The sequence below is a fragment of the Eubalaena glacialis genome, chromosome 2, assembly GCF_028564815.1.
Source record: "Eubalaena glacialis isolate mEubGla1 chromosome 2, mEubGla1.1.hap2.+ XY, whole genome shotgun sequence".
Lineage (NCBI taxonomy): Eukaryota > Metazoa > Chordata > Mammalia > Artiodactyla > Balaenidae > Eubalaena > Eubalaena glacialis.
Window position 1 is genome coordinate 157,774,733 of NC_083717.1, and position 23,121 is coordinate 157,797,853.

At 35.3% G+C, this 23,121-nt stretch overlaps 1 protein-coding gene and 1 non-coding gene across 2 annotated transcripts in view; one reads left to right on the top strand and one right to left on the bottom strand.

Moving 5' to 3' along the window:
• Positions 1–522: 522 nt before the first annotated feature.
• SGPP1 (sphingosine-1-phosphate phosphatase 1) overlaps positions 523–23,121 on the bottom strand; it is a 31,960-nt gene continuing 9,361 nt past the window's right edge. Inside the window, exons 2-3 of the mRNA XM_061182664.1 lie at positions 7,886–7,975; positions 523–1,074 (exon numbers count right to left, since the gene is read on the bottom strand). Coding sequence (XP_061038647.1) covers positions 523–1,074; positions 7,886–7,975 — 642 coding nt within the window. The remainder of the gene's footprint in view (positions 1,075–7,885; positions 7,976–23,121) is intronic.
• Positions 12,231–12,356, top strand: LOC133086065 (small nucleolar RNA SNORA61). Its single transcript, XR_009699848.1, has one exon. It is a non-coding gene; the product is annotated as a small nucleolar RNA SNORA61 (small nucleolar RNA).

A 23,121-nucleotide genomic window follows, 5' to 3' on the forward strand; every position in this document is an offset into this window, starting at 1 on the left:
CATACGAATTCTGGTCTAGTAATTATGCAATTTGATCAGGAAATGGCTCCCATAGTAAATAAACATTAAATATTTCTGTTAATAACAACATACCTGTATTAAGTCCAAATACACAGGCACAACTGTTTGCATATTATTATTGATTTTATAATACACCCCCATGGTTTAAAAAAAAACTTAGGTATATTATTTTATATATAACATATATTAGATACATAATTGTATATTATGTTCCTTAATATATATTATATATAACTTGAATCCATAACAGCACAAAACTCTCCAAATATTACATGAACATTCCAAATGGATACTTATCATTTTCTCAATGTTGAAATAGCTCAGCTCACCTAAAACAATAACTGGATGTGCAATGATAAAATGCACTGACTCTTATGAATTTACTTAAATTTAAGTTAAATTCCTGCAAAAGCCTAACTCTGATTTGGCTTTTAACTAGAATATGGTTTTAGATATCAGTAACTGATACCCTCCTTTCTTATTGTAAACAATATTTCTCCATCAAGAGATACCAATAAAGAAAAATACGTAAGGAACAAAAAATGTGATAGAGAAACCAACCATTCCATAGGTAAGATACCGATAAGGAAGTTCAACTTCCATGTGCTGTCTTGCTTTTCGAACATCATCACACGGTATATGGAAGATTTTACAGGCTAAAGGAATAGTGATCCTTTTCATTATATCTCTGACTACTAGTACAAACAACATCCCTACGAGAATCCGCAATATGGCTTTTCCAAACAGAGTCACTGAAATGGGGGGCCTAGGTAAAGGTAATATATCCAGAGGAGGATCTAACATTAGACCCATTTTATAGGTAAAATGAGATCCACATGCAATCCCAGCACCACTTCCTAGAATCTCAGCTGTGTCTCCCCGGGATGTACTCCAAGTGTCTAGAGTGAAAGAAAAGATCCCCAAGGCTAAATGAAGCCCGATGATGATTAATGGAGCATATTTGTGAGTTTGGTTGAAGTTGTCAATCAGGTCCACAAATGGATAGAAGATAGCTAAGATTAAAATGGTATATACGAATCCAGCAATAACATCCTGAGAAAAGAAGAAGGTAGAGTTGTTTAGTATAATAATTTTTTGGCATTTAAGGAAATATATATATATATATATTTCACATCTCAATGTTAATAAATGTACATTTTTTAAATATGTCACATTCTTAAAGTAAACTTTATATAATAGGTACTAAAAGCTGTTTTAATAATACTAAAAAGATTCATTGATGATAATAAAATGATTATGCTTTTATAGCTCTGCCCTTTTACAAATTAATACATATATGCTATACACAAATGTATATTCAAATGAACAATAAACTATGCTTAACGTATGTAGTTGTGATTTCTGGGAAAAACAATATACAGCTGACCCTTAAACAACATGAGTTTGAATTGTGTGGATCCACTTAACTGCTGATTTTTTTTCAGTAGTAAACAGTAGTACAGTACTACACGATCCCCAGTTGGTTGAATCTGAGGATGCAGAACCCCTGATACAAAGGAACTGCAGATACAGAGGAACCAAGTTTATGAAGGGCACTCTGTAATTACAGGTGGATTTTTGATTGTGCTGACCTCCGTGTTGTCCAAGGATCAACTGTACTTATTTTTCAAAGACTTCATCTTCATGCATTTACTATAATAATCACACATTTAAATACATAATTATTTCCATGACTAAAGAGGATACAAAGCCTATTTTTCCTTTTCCCATTCATTCATTTATTCACTGAACAAATACTTATTGAGTACCTACATGTGCCTGATGCTATTTTAGGGGCTGAGGATACACTGCTTAATAAATGAAAAGATTCCTACTGCCATAGAGCCTACATTTTAGTGGGGATGACTGACAATAACCATGTGAGTAAAAAATAGATAAATATTACAATTTCAGATTGTTATAAAGAAATTAAAACAAGATAATGGGATAGAATGATGAAAGACCCTATTAGAGTGATTAGGGAAACCTGTCTGAGGAGGTGACCCTTGAGCAGAAATCTGATGCCAAGAAAGAGTCAGCCCCATCTTTAGATCTAAGGAGAAGTGTCCCAGGTAGAGGGAATACCAAGTGCCAAGGCCTTGAGGCAGAAAAGAACCTAGTGAGTTCAAGGAACTGAGAGAAATTCCGTGTGGCTCAAATAGTGAGAAGAGTGATGTGATATGAGATCCAAGAGACAGGCACATGTCAAATCATGTAGAGAGGGCCCCTGTAGGCTAGGTAAGAAGTTCAGATTTTATTTCAAAAGTGATAGGGAGCCTGAAAGATTCCCAAGTAGGAGTGTAATAAAATCTGATGGATATTTATAGAAGAACACTCCATCTGCTGTGTAGAGAATATATTATAGGGGTAAAGTATGGAAGACAGGAGACACTAGTGGGAGGCTACTGTAGTGGTTCACGCTAGATATGGTCCATATAAAGAGACGTACATAGATGGATTTAGTAAAATACTTTAAAATTAGAGGTGACGAACTTCAGCTTGGTGATGATCTGAATGTAAGAGAGAAGCAAAAGAAAAAGGGATCAAAAATGACTCCCACTTTTAGGTACAAACAACTGGGTAGAAAATAGAAGATGGTTTATTGGAGGAAATAACACTATTATTAAAAGAACTTTCCTTTCTGAATCATTCCTGACATGAACAAAACTGTTTCAGAATTTCCACCTTAAAACAAACAAAGTGAAATCCTGGGATCTAGTATCACTGAAAAATTTATCAGAAGAGTTGCTTATATTCACTGCCTCCACTTTCTCACTTCCTATTTTTTCCTAAACTCATCACTGCATTGAAACCACTCTTTTCATGGATACTGGTGACCTTTATGCTGCCCAAAACAATGGTTACTTCTCAACAGCATTCAATACAGTTAAGCAACAGAGTAGTTGCTTAATGTTTTTCTGTCCTAAGATTTTTATTATGTAATAGTTAGTACATAGAATAAGATACGTAAAGTACATGTGAAATTACAAAAAGAGTATCTATGAAATCACTGCCCCAAAAAAGAACTATAATATTACCAGTACTTTGAGTCTATTGGTATGCTGTTTCCTAGTTCTATCACTCTGCATAAGCCTGAGTATTAGCTGAATAAATACCTGCTTTTAAAAACTGTTTTATCACATATCTCCAAATAAAACGTTACCTAGTTTTGCTTCTTTCTGAGCTTTATAAAAATGTTAGGCAGTATGCAGTCTCCTTTGATTTGCTTTTTACACTTAACATTAAGTTTTTAAGATTCATTCATCATATGTAGTTAGTTATAGGTCATTCACTGCCACAACTATATAATATTTTATTGTGTGGTTATACAATTTATCTATTTTCCCACTGATGGTCACTTAGGACGTTTTCAGCTTTTGGATTAGTTCATTGGTTATGGTTGAGCTTGAATGCTTTCTTAATTGGTATATATTCTTAAACCAACCAGCATTATAAACAATGCCTCTATGTTCTTTCTTTTTATGTTCCCTGTATGGGTCTATGAAAGTTTCTCCAGGACATATGCCTAGGAATGTAATGGCAGAATCATAGTATATGTGCATGTTCAATTTTACAAGACAATAAAAAATTTCCAAAATGTTTATAGAAATTTACATCCCATCAGTTGTTGGTATTTCTTGATGTTTAATTTGCATTTCCCTGATAATTAATTAAGCATTATTTCATATGTTTATGGACTATTCCTTTTCTATACAATGTATATTTGTGTCTTTAGGGCAACTATTCCTTTGGATTTTCTTTTACCTGCTGATTTACATGATTATATATATATATGATAACACATCAATTATATTTTTAGATGTATATTTCAGTATGACATAAAACATCCAATATTTGTTGTCCTCTGCTTTTCTTTTATAGCTCTATGAATAATAAACTTAGATTGCTACAAGTCTCTATACAAATCTGCCTCCTTTTCTGATTGAATTATTAATTACTTATAATATTATCCTGGATAAAAAGGCACATTTAATTTCCATGCTACAGAACCAGAAGGAAGAATGACTGAATTCAGGACATAAACATGGTGGCTACCATTGTAATATCAATTTAATGTACAATATTAAAATGTGTAACAAAGTGGTTTTAAGCATTACAGCACAAGGTATTCAATAAAGAAAAGCTGATGTTAAAGGTAGCATAAGGAACTCAAAGTAGGAAATTTTCCAAAAAGAAGCTTAGCAAATAATTTTAGATACTTATTAATTATAGATAACATATATGCTGTAAAAGTTAATAATTACACATTTGAATGGAATGTTCATGGTTATCAAATTTACGGTAGAAGATATCAAATACCATAAATTCAATAAAGATTTATTATGTATTACATTTGAAATTGTCTCCTTTTCATTTCTTCCAATCAGTAAATAAAACTAGAGAGGCTAGTGATTCACTGAGGCTAGAATTCAAGACTTCTGCTGGCTCCCAGGGGTTTGTTTTTTTTTTTAAATTGTAACATATTTCAGGTGTTCTGCTTCTAATTCAACATGTCAGTGATGCCAACAGGGTTTCTAACAACAAAATGTATTATTGGAATGCAATCCTTGATTATAAAGGCATTATTAGGGATGGATTTTGAAATTTTTATCTTTAATTAAAATTCAAATTTAATACATGTTCAGTACAGAAAAACTAGAAAATATGGATAAACAATAACAAGTAATTATTACCCAGAAATAACTACTATTAAAACTCTTAGTGTTTACTGTTCTGGATCTTTCTCTATAACATGTCTTCAGGATTTTTCCTGTTGTTTGGTTAGTTTGATTTTTATGTCTTGTCATAAAAATGGGTTTGAGAGGTACATTCTACTTTATGATCTCATAATACCTTTCTAAAAAGACTTTCCACATATAGAAAAATAAACTTTTAGTACAATTTTGGGTAAATGTAATTATAACATATTCATAATTTTACTAATGTAGAAACAAAATAGTAATTTGTCAAGTACTTAATCTAGTAATTTAAAAATGGCTTGTGTTTCAAGAAATTTTTAGAGCTAGGTTTGATAATGAATAAAGGAAAAATGGGGACTTCCCCATTAAGTTAAGACTCTGCACTCCCAATGGGTTCGATCCCGGTTGGGGAACTAAGATCCCGCATGCCGCATGGCATGGCCAAAAAAATAAACAAACAAACAAATACATAAATACATACATACATACATAAATAGAGGAGAAATGGATGTAGTAACTCCTCTACTTTTCTGGGGATTAAGAAAATCTATTTAGGAAGGTAGGCAAATGTTAAAAATAAACTTAAGTGTTGCTCTTTGTGTTATAACAATAAAAACAAAGCATATGGAAAATACTCAACAAAGTGCTCATTATAAATTATTTAGAATACATTATTAGAACTTTCTTCTTAATGTTAATAAAGACATCTGCTTAGATAATATGGCATCTAAGCACCTATTAGTAACTTCTAGGCCATACTCTGCCTATAGTTCCATAGTAATTTCACAATAAACAATGAAGACACAAATTATGATTAAGAAAATAGTTCAAAATGCGGGTAATTACTGAAGCATTAAAATATAGGAAAAAGTGAAAATTGTGGGAATATATTAGATCCATAATGTAAAAAGGGGAGGTTCATTATGACTATAATTTCATATATCAATTATCAAATGATAAAACCAATATACTACTGATTAGGAATAATTGTGCTTATAACACAGAAACATAATTTACAATGCTTGCAAGTCATCTGTGGTTTTACTTTTAAAAGAAAAACAACTTGCAATGCTATACATAATAAAATTCAGTAGCTAGTCAGAATAAAACTGATAAAGACACTTTATGGGACAAGATTGTTTTTGAATAATTAAAAGACAGGCTGGGGAATTCCCTGGTGGTCCAGTGGTTAGGACTTGGTGTTCTCACTGCTGGGGCCCGGGTTCAATCCCTGGTCTGGGAACTAAGATCCCACAAGCCTCACAGTGCGGCCAAAAAAAAAGACCGAGGGTTTTCGGACTCACGATTTGGTTGTCAGACTCATGATATGAAAAATAATACATCAATATTGTTTTTACTTCAGCTGATTCAAGAACAGATGTTATCCAGTATCTAAACATGAACTGAACTCAGCTTGAATATTTAATCAATTCACTATACATTTCCTTTTTATTAAGAACAGCATGGTTGAGATTACATATTAAAAATATATTAAGATTCTTATTCCTCTTTTATGATGATAATGAATCTAGGGATAATATTATCATTCATAGATGCATAACCTTTTGTTAGTTTTTTAGGTGCGATATTGCTAATTGGTAGTGGAAGGGAATAACTGTAACATGGCACAGAGATGGAAAACATTTTCTTGTGACTAATATTAGATTTGATATAAAAATGTGATACTTGGTCCATTATAAAATTAGTAGAGATTAGTCAGAAAGATAGAATTATATGCCAATTCATAATTTGCATTAATATAAATAATTATAAAAAATAAAACACAAATAGTTTGCTTCTTAACATAGCATTTGGGACTTCTGGAAATTTACTAGTGAAGGGGCAGCTGCTGGAAGCAAGCAATCTGAGGAAGAAATAGAAACCCAATACTTCTACAGCTACGAGATAAGCTAATGAGACACTTTTATGAGTCGAAAAGTCTAAAAATGTGAACTTGTTAAGGACAAGAAAAATTTTATATAACCCATTATAAACTTTTGGATTCCATGAATTCATTTCTATCTCTCCACCTTTCTTCTGATCCTTTATCTACAAGATAATACATAATACATTCACAGTGTCCTAAGAGACACCACACTAAATGCAAGGGATAGAGAGTTACTTTTCTCATGTTGCTTATTATCTAGTGGGGATGAGAGATAAAGAAAAAAGCAATAGCAATTTAGCATAAGTGCTATGCCAGAATTATGTTCAAGATGCTCTGGGAGAAAGGCTACCTAACCAGTCTTGAGAAAGGAAAGATGGGGAAGTTAATGAGGCTTTAGGAGATAATGTTTTTTTGTGAGTCGTGAAGAACAGGAGAGGATAGTCCGTTAGGCAAAGAAAAGGAAAAGGGCATTCCATGTGGAGGTTAAGGCATTCTTAATGGTATTGGGATATGAAACACCCTTTGCATTTGAGGAAACATAAGTCATTCAGTATGGCATCATACTTGTGTGTTGGGCAGTAAACTACAACAGGAGGCTAAACACTGTACAGACCAGTGTCTTATTGGAAGTGGGGCTGCTAATTAAGAAGCTGCTGCAGTAATCCGGTTAAGAGATGGTGCAGGCCAGAACTAGGAAATGTCAATGGGATAGAGGGGAAGGGAAGTGAGTAGGTGTGGCTGGCTGAAAGAGTACAGGGTCTCTGTGCTGCTGCTTTTGAAACTGAATTGCATTCTCAAAATAAAATACCTGATGTAAGCCCTAAAATACTGTCAGGAAAGACAAGAAAACTAGAGTTTAATATTCAAATACAAGTGGCACCAGGACAGTTTAAGTTCATTTAGCTTCTAGTCACTGGGTCCTCACTTATAACTAGAGCTCCTTGGTGTCTGTATTTACATTGTTGGTTTTGACTCAGTGGTAGGAAAGGCATAGAAGAGAATGAGAAAATAGAAGTGAAACTGGAAGGAGGGAGAAATGTTATTCTGAGTATAATACTTGGTTACTGTGGGAACTGTTTGTATGAAATACGTGATAACTACATTAAAACTTTACAAAGCATCCTGTTTCTATTTTTGCAAAACAAAGAAGATTTACAGTAACTAACTATATTTTCTCATTTAGGTTTCCAGTAAGTTTGAAAATGATTAAAAATTATACAATTGCCTGTCGATTTTAGAAAAAAATAAAGCTCTATGAATACAATGTTTTCCTTACCAGAATGGAGTGCATGCCCATGTAAATTCTACTTAGGCAAACTAGAGAACACCAGCAGGGAATAAGAATCAGTCCATATATAAGAGGATACTAAAGGGAAAAAAAAGTAAAATTAGTTAAATAAATTAGGTTAAATATAAACAAGCAAATAAAAAATCACTATACTACAAAACTCCAGGAGAACAAGAACTATGTGTTTTTTACTCTCCGTTGTATTCCCAGCACCTAACCCTAAGCATGGCACATAGCAGACATTCAGGAACTCCTTTTACATGAATGAACAAATGAATCAAATGGAATGTTTCTACAATCTTCATTGTGGGAATTGGCTCATTTTTGCTTCTACAGTAAAGATTCAATCACCGGTATGCTACAGAAGAAAAACAGGTAAGAGACATAATTTTACTGTAGCTCCAAAATGAAAGTGCCTCTGGAATAACGCCTGAATCTGGTCCAGGTGAATATCATTGCTCCCTTGGGGAGGAGGCATTACTTCCCTCTCACTTCCATCAGTGACTGACTGCTATTTGCCATTTCCCCATCTTCCTTTCGATATTCAGCATCACGTAATTTGTTGTCCATATTTGCCCCTCCACTAAAATTTCAAATGGCAACCTTACTGCAAAAAATTTTGGTGGGATACTGGGAGCAGAAAGCCATAAATTGGGAAAAAACTTAAAATGTAGACAACTCTTAGTATTAATGGCACTGGTATTAGACTTGGCTTTGAAGCTCCTGATATTAAAGGGAAGGAGGAAATGATTGATGGATGGGCATGTGCCTGATAACTTCAAATTTCTCAATGAAATTGAAGCCAAGATAGTTCAATTCAATAAGAATTCAAGGTGGTTCAATAAGAAGTGGAGTTGAAAGAGTTAAGTAAGGTTGCAAGAAGAGTGGTCAAGATTTAGTACACGGTTGTTTTGATTTGACTTCTCTACTGCTTTTAACATGGTCCACATATTTCTTCCTGAAAGTCTAAATACCTTGATTTCTACAGCATCACATTCTTGTGGTTCCCCTTTCACCACCTATTTTTTTCTGTGTTTTCTGCACAAGAGCATGTATTCCTCTAATTGTTCCTTAAACGTTAGTTTAACTAAGGGTTCTGCCCTTAGTAGTTATTGTCAGTCTCACCTTTTCTTATTTTTTAACTACTACTTAGCATGCTGAAGACCTATCCATGTCCTTGGATTAAGAACCATTTAGCCAACCCCTGCACATATCTCCATCTTGAGATCCTTATGGAGTTAAACCTACTATACCTCAAACCCAACTCATCATCCTACCACCTAGACTTGTTCCTCCTCTCATATTCCCTGTTTCATTTGGAAGTATCATAATCTAAATGAGAAGTATGAATTATCCTTGATTTCTCCCTTATCCCTCATATTCAACCAATAAGCAAGTCTTGCTGATTTTACTTTCTAAATATTTCTTGATTCTGTCATCTCTTCACCCTACTTATACTGTCCTTATTCGGATCCTCATAGTTTCTTTTCTAGGCTCCATGTATTTCTTCAGACATTCTTCCATATGCATGAGGAACTTGCTTAATGGGGCAGACAGACATGTAACCCTATAAGGAGGTTAAGGGCTATGATAGGAGTATAATAAAAATTCAGAGGGAGTCTAAGGGATGGGCCTTTAACTTAGTTTAAGGATGTTAGTTGAGTCTCCCAGATTAAGATTCAAATTATCCCAAAAGATAAGGAGGATTTACTCTTTAGAGGAAAAAGGAGCACAGGGCAAAAAAGATAGAGGACATTACAAACAGCAGGAGCAAATGAAGAAATGCTTGTGTCCAAGAAGCTGTAAGTAGTGAGGTTTTCTAGGAGAATGAGTTTTAAATTCTTGCTGAGGAAAGGCACTAAATAATAAACACAAAATATGCAAATTATACAATATGTAAATATATAAATGACATTTTATATAAAATATACAAACTATACAATAAAACATGATAAGTACTATGGAGAAATAAAAAGAGAACAGGTGTTGAAACAGTAATGTTCACCAAATATTCCTTGTGCTCCTTTGGCAGTTAGATTGGGGCCATGTGGCTGGTTTTGACAATGAACTGGGAAAAAGGTGACTTCTGCCCCTTTCAGTCATTCTATGAACTCTCTCTTCCCTACAGATGTGACGCTGGAAGCTGCATGTTGAGATGCATCACAAGATGGGCAAACTTCCATCAGCCTGGGTCCCTGAGGTTCTAAGTGGAACAGAGTTGTTTGCTAACCCATCATGGATATGAAACACAAATGAGAAATAAGCTTTTGTTGTTAAGCTGTTTTCAGGGTTAAGTCATTACCAGAGCATAACCACACCTATCATAATTAAAACTGTAACAGAAATAGGATCAGGAGTATGGGAGTGTGAGTGGGGCAGGTTAAAGTATTAAAAGATAGTCAGTGTAGGCTTTATATTGACAAGCTGAGATTTAAGGCAAGACTGGATGGAAGTGAGAGAATTAGCCAACCAGGTATCTGAGGAAAGAACATATACGAGGGAGTGCGATCAGGTAGAGCAAAGTCTTGAGGAAATGCAACTGGCAAGGAAGCTAGTGTGGCTGGAACAGAGAGAGCAGGTAGGAGGAGAGGTGAGAGAGGTCATGGCAACCAGAGCCTGAGAGCCCTCCGTAAGAAATCTGATTTTGGGGGGAATCAAATGGGGAGCCATTGCAGGGTTTTGAGCACAGCAGTGTCATGGGATTAGACAATAAGGGAGCAAGGGTGGAAGCAGGAAGACCAGTTAGGAGGCTGCTGTTACAATCTAGGTGAGAGATGATAACAGTGGCTTTTGTCTCTGTAGCAGGCACTCAGGTTTTTTCAATTTTTCTGTTAATTTTTTTTTTTAAACTGTTAATAGCAAGGGAGAGGCAAAGAAGTAAAAACTACCACCACCACCAAAAAAGTCTCCTATGCGTCTTTCTTCTTTCTCTTTTTTCACTTAGACCCCATAAGGAAGTAAAAAAGTACAAAGTTATTGGTGGGAATTCTCTTACACAATAGATAGAAGAAAAATTTATTTATTCAGTCTCAAAAGCTAGGACTGAAGGTAGGCAAAAAGAAGGATTTTAAGTTAACTGAATTTAACTTAACTTAATCCACCCTTATTCAGGTTTACTAACTCCAAGGTGTTTAAATGGGAGAGTTAGGAATGCAAACAAGCTAGATGCGGAGGCTTTTCCCCTATTGTAGAGCACCTTTAGACCTACCTCACTGGGGTAAGATGACTACTTGGGAAAAGAACAAGTCACTTTTTTTTCCATTGATGGTTCATTTTTTTAAGCCATTAGTCTCTACCTTCACAATATTTTCCCTAGATTTTTTTTGTGGAAAGAAACACATTTGGGGGAAGACCTGATTCAGTTCTGACTACATAACTTTCACATTCGCTCCCCACAGAACAGAGTTCAGTATAATTACAGTATCAAAGCAAAGAAGTATTTTATCAAGCAATCTTTTAAGCAGATAAAAAAGATCACAGATCTTAATGACTATAAAAAGTAAAACCACCTAGAAAAACTAGATAAAGTAATATTCCTAAAGTGGGATCATGTTGGGGGAGGAAGATTATGCATAATAACCAATTCATCTGGCACACTTATTTTATATTTAAGAATATCCAAATTATAACTACCTTTTTATTTTATGTTAAACTGTCTCTAAAATTTAGGACCACTAATATTTAGGACCACTGTCCTCATTTAGATATTGCTGGAAAGAAAACAGATTTATGTGGAATTATCCTTTCCTAAGAAATGACAGAATCTATTACAAATATATAAAATATACATAGACCACTCCTTTTCAGTCATTTTTGTTAGTTCCCCCCTTTATTCACAGCTCTTTTAGTATTAGTGTGCCCATTTCCCAATCTACACTCACTCCCTTAGTGATCTCATCCAGTCCCAAGGATTTATATACAATCCATATGTTCATGACTCAAAGTTCCATCTCTAGTCAGGACACCTCTCCTGAATCTCAGACTTTTATATCCAACTGCCTACGTGATCAATGTCTAACAGGCATCTCAAATGTAACATGACTAAATCTGAACTCCTGATTTCTCTGCCATCTCCACATCTGACCAGCTTAAATTCCTATGGTTATCTCCTTCCTAATAAATGACTTCTCCACTGTTCCATTCCTCAGGCCAAATACCTTGTTGTTAACCTTGACTTCCTCATTCATACCTATCATCCAATCCATTAAAAGTGTCAGTTATACCTTCAAAATATATCTAGTTATTAATTGTAATCCCCATGGTAACCACAAAGAAAGTATCTAAAAAATATACACAAAAGGAAATAAGAAGGGAATCAAAATGGTACGCTATAACCCTCCAGTTCCCTTTCCCATTGGATTTGAACCCTGGTCTCGGTGGTCGTAAAAGGAGGAATAGTAGTACTGAAGCTGTGCTCATAGTGTCTGCTATATAGCATGTGGGCTAGTTTAAAACAAGGTAAAAAAAAAAAAAGGTACACTATAAAAAACTCAAACACAAAAGAAAACAGTAATGTAGGAAATTAGAAGTAAAAAACGCGTAAGACACACAGAAAACAAATAGCAAAATGTCAAAAGTCATTCCTTATCAGTAATTACTTTAAATGGAAATGGTTTAAACTCTCCAATGAAAGGCAGAGATTGGTAGAATGGATAAGAAAACACCATCCAACTATATGCTGCCTAAAGAGACTCACTTTGGATCCAAAGACACAAATAGGTTGAATGTGAACAAATGGAAAAATATATTTCATGCAAATAGTAACCAAAAGAGAGAACTATGTGGCACTACTAAAATCAGACAAAACAGACTTCAGGTCAAAAATTGTTACCAAAGACAAAGGACAATATTTATTGATAAAAGGATCAATTCATTAAGAAGATATAACGATTGTAAACACATCTGCACCAAACAAAGCCCCAAAATAACTGAAGCAAACATTGACAGAATTGGAGAAATAGTTCTACAAGCCAGTCTCATCAGCATTGAAAACCTGCTTTTCCACATAGCCTTCTTCCTAAATAACACTTAGCAGACAATCTAAAGATTCTCCCACAGCCTCTTGATCTTGACTCAGGATTATTGCAAGTTTAACATTTTTCATGCTGTATAGTCTTTTGAAATGTGCAAGCCAGTCAGTACTACAAGAGAAGAATTTAATATTTTCCTTACTCTGGGTAACATGATTTCATTGGCTTTCAGCTTCATAACGATGCTGTCCACTATGCTTTCCTTTTTTTAATTGGTTATCATCTCATGAATCCACAGAGTCAGCCACTTTTCCATCTTTTCCATAGCTTCATCAGACACTACAGATACTACTTCAGCATTTCCAGAGTGGCCTTACATACACATCAGTGAATTTCCTCTTCCCTTTTCTGGATGTACTATATTGTTCATGCATTAATATTGAACTCATGGCCTAAAGAACTATAACTGGTGCCTGAATGAATCTTACCTCACACATGTATATTTCCTTTGTAAAGCATATCACAGCCATTCTTGTATGTAAGAACACTAAACAACACTGCAGCTTGGGGACCATTTTAAACAGCAAAGCCACCAAAAAAAAGCACAAAGACATGACAAACGTGGTACTGAACAGACTGCAAAAAGGACTCTTGTTTACAGTATAACAGCTGAAACAAGAAAGCAGTTTATTGCCTTGTTCAGCCTTGGCTGGGAACATGTACGCCAGGTGGCTCAAATTTTTCACCACTCTGCACAGGTCTGAATGTACTGATTCTCGAGTAACAAATTCTACTGCGTAGGTAAACTTACAAACAAGCAATCCATGAATAATGAGGATCAACTGTATGTAGAAATTAAACTACTCTTTTTTTTTTAAATTGTTGTTTGGCTGTGTTGGGTCTTAGTTGCAGCACGCGTTGCAACTCGAGGGCTCTTTCTTGCGGTGCAGGGGCTTCTCTAGTTGCAGCCTACGGGCTTCTCTCTAGTTGTGGCCTGCAGGCTCTAGAGCAGAAGGGCTCAGTAGTTGCGGTGCAGGCTTAGCTGCCCCGTGGCATGTGGGATCTTAGTTCCCTGACCAGGGATCGAACCCGTGTCCCCTGCATCGGAAGATAGATTCTTAACCACTGGACCACCAGGGAGGTCCCGAAATTAAACTACCCTTAAATAACCATAGGCCAAAGATGAAATCACAGGGAAGTTATAAAATAGAGGCAAATAAAAACTAAACACAACATACTAAAAATCATGTAATACAATAAAAGCAGCACTCAGAGGGAAGTGTATAGCAGTGGAGCCCTACATTAAAAAGAAAGAAATCAGTCACAACTCTGTACCTTGAGGACTAGAAAAAGAAGAGCAAACTAAATGCAAAGCTAGCAACTGAGGAAAATAATAAAATGATAAGAGTGGAGAAAAATGAAATACAGAATAGAAAAACAAGAGAAGCAACACAACTAAAAGTTATTTCTTTAAAAAGAACAACAAGACTAATAAATCTATAGCCTGGCTGACAAAAAAAGAAGAAGAAGATGCAAATAACTAAAATCAGAAATGAAAGTGGAAACATTACTATTGATCTTACAGAAATAAAAAGGATTACAAGACGGACTTCCCTGGTGGTGCAGTGGTTAAGAATCCGCCTGCCAATGCAGGGGACACAGGTTCGAGCCCTGGTCCAGGAAGATCCCACATGCTGCGGAGCAACTAAGCCCGTTCGCCACAACTACTGAGCTTGCGCTCTAGAGCCCGCAAGCCACAACTACTGAACCCACGTGCCACAACTATTGAAGCCCTCACGCCTAGAGCCTCTGCTCCACAACAAGAGAAGCCACCGCAATGAGAAGGCCGCGCACCACAATGAAGAGTAGCCCCTGCTCGCCGCAACTAGAGAAAGCCCGCAGGCAGCAACGAAAACCCAACCCAGCCAAAAATAAATAAATAAATTTATTTTTTAAAAAAAGGATTATAAGAGAAAACTATGAACAATTATATGCTAACAAATTAGATAACCTAGATGAAATACACAAATTCCTGGAAAAACACAAATTACCAAAACTGACTCAAGAAGAAATATAGTCTATACAGACTTACAACAAGTAAAGAAAGTGAATAAGTAATCAAAAACCTCCAAAGAAAAACCTGAGTACAGACAGCTTCACTGGTGAATTCCACCAAACATTTAAGGAAGATTTAATGTCAGTATTTCCCAAGCTCTTCCAAAAAACAGAAGCAGAGGGAACACTTCCTAACTCATTCTGTGAGGCCGTTATTACCCTGATATCAAAACCAGACAAAGACATCACAAGAAAACTATAGGCCAATATCCCTTGTGAATACTGATGCAAAAATCTTCTACAAAGTATTAGCAAACAAAATCCAACAGCACATTAAAAGTATTATACACCACGATCAAGTGGTATTTATCCCAGAAATACAAGGGTGGTTCAACAAAGAAAAATCAATCAATGTCATACACCACATTAATAGAATGAAGTAAAAACAAAACAAAAAACACATGATCATCTCAATTGGTGCAGAAAAAGCATTTGACAAAATCCAACACTCCTTCCTAATAAAAGCTCTCAAAACCTTGGAATAGAAGGGAACTTCCTTAATGTGATAAAGGGCATTTATGAAATATCTACAGATACTATTACATTCAATGGTTGAAAGACTGAAAGGTCCCTCCCACCCTGCCTGCCAAGATTAGGAACAAGACAAGGATGTCTACCTCTTACCATTGCTATCTAACAATGTATTGTAAGTTCTAGCCAGAGCAATTAGGCAAGGAAAAGAAATAAAAAACATCTAAATTAGGAAGTAAAACTATCTCTATTCACAGATGACATGATCTTAAAAACAGAAAATCCCAAAGAATCCACAAAAAACTACTAGAGTTAAGAAATGAATTCAGCAAGTTGCAGGATACAGGATCAATGCACAAAAATAAGTTTTGTTTCTATACACCAGTGATGAGTAATCTGAAAAGGAAATTAAGAAAACAATTCAATTTACAATAGCACCCAAAAGAATAAAATACCTAGGAAAAAATTTAGCCAGATAAATAAAAGAATGGTATACTGAAAACTACAAAACATTAATAGAAGAAATTAAACACCCTTATCTTTGACAGGATATATTTATGCATTAGGATATATTTTATGTATATTCTATGTGTACATATATATTACAAATACTTATATGTCCTTAAAATAATAGTATTTATTTTAATTATTGTCTAGTGTCTGCATATAGTAGGCAGTCAATAAATACTTGTTGAATGAAGTAAATGTAAGCCTTTAGCCACTAAGAACATCAGTCTTACAGTATCTCATTCAAGATAACTTGGGGTCAAAAGCCATGGTATCATTCAATTCCTGGCCTCAAACCTGGGCTATGTTAAACTTTAGTTCTAAGAGCATCTCTGGAATTCACCATGATAAACTGCAATCTGAAAATCCTGTTGAGTAAACTAGGAAAGGGAACTTCCAATACTTGTTTTAGAATAAACATTATTAGGTAAGGATTCTGTAGCTTAAGCTTTTAAAAGTAATATACACTTTCTAAAACAAAGTAACTCAAGTTGCATAGCAATATAAAAGCCACTTCATTCAACAACACAATATGAACTATATTTTCTATACTAAAAGCAAAAATAAATAATCAAAAAAATTTAATCAAAATAGCATGTTTTCCTTCATGTACTTTCCACACTGGTAGACTAATGTAGAGTAATATGTTGGTTCAAATAGGTAAAACAAAATCTGACCCATATACAGTCATTTAATGTACATATTAATAAAAATGTGTACTAAAACATTTTCAACTCAATCTACTGTTTTGACCTATACACATTTGTTGTCATCTTAGTTACTGTTTCATTGTCAAACTTTTATATCACAATTTAGCAAAAGAACTCATCAATAGAACTTAATTATAATTTTAAATGTCTTTTATATTACAAACCACAATAAGGAAATACTATTTATTAGCAAACTAGTTGATGTGGCCTTATGTTAACAAAATAAGTCCATTTCCCAATTCCTATTATAGGGAAGGGATTTGTGAGGAAAAAAGATAAGGGCTACATGTAATATTATATAGATTGCATCATTTTAGAGCTGCTAAAGGAAGCTCTAAAGCCCACAGCTTTCCAGATAGTTAAGATGAACAACAAATTCTTAATTCCCTCTGCAGAAACCAGAGTAGAAACAAAAGAAATTTAGTAAATCCCGTCTTCCAGGCAGTATCCAATTCATTAATTTATTACGATTTTAACCTGTCAAATAATTTTTAATCTAATTGTCTCTTGGATAATATAGCCTATTTGCTCACAAGGTCCCAGAAAATTTCTCCAGTGTCTAGTACAGATTCTGTAGAGATTTTTGTTTTTTTTTTAATTCCTAATTCAAATCTCTAGGGTTGGGAGCAAATCTAGTCTGGGATGACAACAGCTCTTCTGGAGCTGCCTCAGCACTTGGGAGAGTAAGTGGAATAAAGGCAATTAAGTACAGTAATTTTCAAAATGCAAAAGGCATTGCAATAGAAAACTCAAACTGGATTTTTTTATACCCCAAATTCAATTCTAGGCAGATGTTAGAAGAAATGTGTGTGGGTTTGTTTTTTACTGAGATGTTAATAGATTAAATAATTTAACGTACAATTTACCATGTACCAGGCACTATTCTAAGAGCTTTACAAATATTAGCTCATTTAATCATCAGAACAACCCTAAGGGGTAGGTGTTCTAATTTAAATGAAACAGGCAGAGAGAGGCCCAAAATCAAACAGGTATTAAGTTACAGAGATGAGATTCAAACACTGGAAGTCTGATTCCCAAGTCTGAGCTCTTAACCACTATACTAAGCTGTATAAAGTGTATTGTTTGTTTAATTCCTTGTATCCCTAGGATCAAAAATACCACAGATACATTTTACTTAGTTTTTCTTACAATGGAGGCTAGGTACAAATTTCACTTAATTACAAGTACAAAGGATCTTACACTAATTCCTCTCCCCTCTCTTTACAAAATAAGAAACAGACCCAGCAATGCTAAATAACATTTAGTATTATATTCTAGTGGCCTATTCTTTTGACTTTTCCAATTTACCATGCTTATTACTTTACACTTTTATCACTACACAAATAGGTTATAATTTTGAGTTTGGTAGGGGTTCCTAGCTTCTATTTTCTTTTTCTTAGAGAATGTTGAGCTTTATCTGCTGAATTTATGTTATTTCCTCTAAAAAGAATGTTTTTACTTAAGTCTTTAGATCTTATCAAAAAAGATGAAAGAGGGAATTCCCTGGCAGTCTAGTGGTTAGGACTCCTCACTTTCACTGCCAAGAGTGCGGGTTCGATCCCTGGTTGGGGATCCTGCAAGCTGGGCAGCCAAAGAAAAAAGCAAAATGACAACAACAACAGCAAAAAGATGAAAGAAAAATGTACAAATCCTTCCTATTTTCAAATCAATAAAAAATTACCAAACCCAAAACAGATTATATGACCTCCTAGATGTTTTTAATTTCATGCCACTATCTAATCTTTTCATTGCAAATCCTATCACAGAACACTTATCTAAACATTTCCTTCAGTTATTCTACCGAATGTTTTTACTCTTACTGATATGTTTTCCTTAAATATTTATCACTCATAATTGGAATTATTTTTTATATTAGGACATTTTCCATTCACACTCACTGAAGTCAGTAAGTCAATAAAATTACTTACAATTAAAGCAGTTATAGGACTGCCCTGCTGGCACAGTGGTTAAGACTCCGCCTGCCAATGCAGGGGGCACGGGTTCGAACCCTGGTCTGGGAAGATTCCCACATGCCGCGGAGCAACTAAGCCCGTGCGCCACAACTACTTAGCCTGCGCTCTAGAGCCTGTGAGCCACAACTCCTGAGCCTGCGAGCCACAACTGCTGAGGCCCACGCGCCTAGAGCCCATGCTCCGCGACAGAAGCCACCGCGGTGAGAATCCCGCGCACCGCAACAAGGAGTAGCCCCTACTCGCCGCAGCTAGGGGGAGCCCCCGCGCAGCAGCCAAAAAAAAAACAAATTTTTTTTTAAAAAGCAGTTACAAAGACTGTCCTTAGTAGAATTCAAAAATTTTTTAAGTAACTTAAACTTGGGACAAAGGCAAGCACCAAGAAAAAAAATTATATTTTCAATTTGAGGAATGGACAGTGTTTATATGAACAACAAAGGACAGGAAGAACACATTAATGACATATCTTGCACTGTTCTCATACACTGCTAGTGGAGTAAAAATTGCAACCTTTCTGGAAAGCATTTTGTCAATACATAAAAGAGCTATAAATGTTCATATACATTGAATCGGTAACCTCTCTCCTAGAATTCTTCACTAAAGAAATAGAAATGAGGGCAAGGATTATATATAAATATGTTTATCATAAAATTATATATACCATACAACAATGAATAAATCAACATTTATTGATAATACAGTAGTGCTTAAAATATCAGTTTTTGGGAATTCCCTGGCAGTCCAGTGGTTAGGACTCGGCGTTTTCACTGCCGAGGGCCTGGTTCAACCCCTGGCCGGGGAACTAAGATCCCATAAGCCACGCAGCGAAGCCAAAAAAATAAAATAAAATATCAGTTTTTGGAGCTACACAGACCTGGATCTAGCCACTTACTACATGCATTTATTGGGACTCTAAAAATGTAAATAACAGATATTAAATTATCTTGAGGGGAAAAAAAGAAATGTATCTGTAAAGATACAGAGTATCTCACAGAACCCTAGGGCAGAATGAGGCTAAGCTTCAAGAAGAAACTGGAATTATAAACTGGACAGTCACAGGACCATCTCTTCTCTTTACATATCCACTTCATTCTTCTTTTTATGCAGACTAGTTTCTCTGTTCTTCAGTCCACATGGTAGATAAAGGTTTCTGAATTCACTACTTCTTCATTGAGGAACCTGCCCAAACAGTACTCTTCTCAGTTCCTGATGGGCAAGAACACGTAGAGAAAATATGGCAGCCCTATAGGTGAGGGAACCTTTAGAGGGTTGGGAACTAGGCAGACTCTCCAAAAGGTGCCTACTTCTTCAGGTGTGGGACCATGGGCTAGTTTTATAGTCTCTTTGCAATGCAGTTTCCTTGTTTATAAAGATAATATCAACAGTAAGGACAACCCTATAGTATAAAAAGTATTTTGCAGGAATATGAAAATATTCATTCATTAATAATGTTTTCTAGGAATTTTTACTGATAGAAAATTTATGACATAATGTATTAGTCAGAATTCTTTAGAGAAAAAGAACCAATAGGATGTATATGTATACATATATATTGAGAGATTTATTATAAAGAATTGGCTTTATTATTGGATTTATTTGAAGGATTATGGAGGTTGGCAAATCCAAAATCTTCAGGGTAGGAAAGCAGCCTGGAGACCCAGGGAAGACTTGATGTAGCTCAAGTCCAAAGGCAGTCTGCTGGCAGAATCCCCTCTTCCTTGGGGGAGGACAGTCTTTTTTCTCTTAAGGCCTTCAACTGATTGGATAAAGCTCCACCCACATTATGGAAGGTAATCTACTTTATCCAAAATCTACTGAGTTAAATGTTAGTGTCATCTAAAAATATCCTCACAGAAACATCTAGAATAGTGTTTGACCAAAAATCTGGGTACTGTGGCCTAGCTAAGTTGACTCATAAAATTTACCATCACACTTTACATTAAATAAAAAAAGAATAAAGTCTGTATACAATATGGTCCCAATTATTTCAAAATTGTAAGGAAATAAAGTTAACACCAGCTTTTTCCTATTCTTGTATTTTCCAAGCCTTCTATAAGGTTCAGTACTTATCCTGTTTATCCTCTTAGTAGCATTTAACAATATTAACTACTTTCCTTTTCCAGAATATCCTCTCTTTCTTTCACTTGTAGTTTATAGTATATTCTTTTTATGATACTGTCCAATCTATATCCCTCTCTTCTGCAAACATCCCCACTTAGACCCAGCAGTGTGGCCCTGGAGACATGCTCATACTGTGTGATCCTGCTCTCTTGGCCACAGCCCCTGAATCAGACACGGACACTTGGCTCTAGGGAAGCAAATCCATTGGCCGGGCTGAGCCGATTAGATTCTTTTTCCTAATAGTAATAAAGTCAGAAAGTCAGTCAGTCTCTGTTACGTGCTTGAATTTGTAAATGACATAGAACTAGGGGTGAGGCTGACATACACATGTGAAAGTAGAGACAGAAAAGAAAGAAGCAGAAATGAGAGACCATGCAACCTCAAGAAACAAAGATGGATGGCATGCCTTTAGTTCTGATAGCGTTCCAGAGCCTAGCTCCAATCCCTCAGGAGGCCTCGTAGCACTTTCTTATCCTTGACTTCCACGAGACACCCCCCCTCTAGCTTTCAAATAACGTTTTTTGGTTTCTTTGTTTGTTTGTTTGCTTAAGCTAGTTCAAGTGGGTTACTAGAACACTGCACCCCCCCAACACACACACACACACACACACTCACACTCACACACACGCTGCCTTAGTTAGACAATCCCTAAGATACCCTCTTAACCTCTCGAACTGCTACTTGTCAGATTCTGTTCCAGGTTCTTTTTACTCTATCCATTCCTTAAATATTGATGTCTTTAAATTTTTTTTTCCTATAGACCCTCTGTTCTTCTTACTCTGTATCCTCACGGAGGGCAACATCATCCACTCTAATCACTTCGTTCTGCACGTCTATGTTGTTGACACCAAACCTGTCCAGGTCTCTTTCATGTATACAGCTGCCTCCTAGATAGTTCCAAATGGCTGTCTTACAGACACGTCAAATTCAACATATCTAAAACAGAATTCATCTCCTCCATGCTCCTGCTCCTTTCCACAAATCTTACCCGATTTCAATATTTTCTATCTCTGTAAATCAAACTAATAGTTCTCACCTTTCCAAATATCTGGAAATTTGGGAATAATCCTTTATTCCACTTTTTACTCTTTACAGCCACACCCAGTTAATCACCATGCCTTGTCAGTCTACCTCCTAATAACTCTCAAATTCACCATTTCTCTCTACTGCCACCTAAAGGTCAGGGGCCAGCAAAGTCTTTTTCTGTAAAGAGCCAGAAAGTAACTTTCTTGGGCTTTGTGGGCTATACAATCAATGTCACAATTACTCAACTCTGCTGTTGTAGCACAAAAGCACCACAGACAATTATGTAATGAATGAACACGGCTGTGTTCCAATAAAGCTTTACTGTATAGCCCCTAAAATTTTGAATAATATAATGTACACGTGTCACAAAATATCATTCTTCTTTCAACTTTATTCAACTATTTAAAAATGTGAAAACCATTCACAGTCCACAAGTCATATAAAATCAGGCAGCAGGCCTGTCTGCAGTCTCCTGATCTAGGTCCCTATCATCTCTCCCTTACACTGGCAGAGTAACCTCTTACTAGGCCTGGCTTACCTGCCTCCAGTCTTGCTTCTCTCCAGTCCATTTTCCATCCTACAGACACAAGAGTATTTCTAAAACACCAATCTAATCTCCTTGAGCAAACAGACCATATTTGTTTTAGTCACTCTGATATCTGGAGGGCTTATGTTATTGCCTAGTACTTATTAGAAATGTGAAGAGATCATATTTGTGGAATTGAATGTCATTACCTTGATTAAAGCTTTTCAGTCAATGAGAAGGAAAAAAGTGTACAACTACAACAGAACAAATATACTTGTCATTATTCTCAGCTGAGATGATTTTCCCTATAGAGAACAGATGAGACTATCCTACAAATTATTAAATTAACGGAGAGTTGAACAAAGTTTATATGTGATCAACGTATAAAAACCAAGGGCATTTCTATATTCCAGCTACAGAAAGTTAGAATATTTGAATTTTAACAAGATATCATTTACAACAGTAACAAAAATAAATACATAAAGTAACTAGAAATAAATCCAACAAAAGATATGCTTGATCCATATGGAGAAAATTATAAAACTTCACTGAAATGCATTTAAGAAAACATAAATAAATAAGATTTACCATATTCAAACATAAGAAAATTCAATATTGTCAGGCTATCAATTCTCCATATTAATTTATAAATTCATTGCAATTTCAGTAAAAGTCCAGACAGGTTTTTACATGGAAATTAAAGGGCTGATTCTAAACTGTATATTGAAAACAAATATTCAAAAATAGCCAACACAGTCTTGAAGAATATGATAGAGAACTTTCATAAACAGATACCAAGACTTATTCT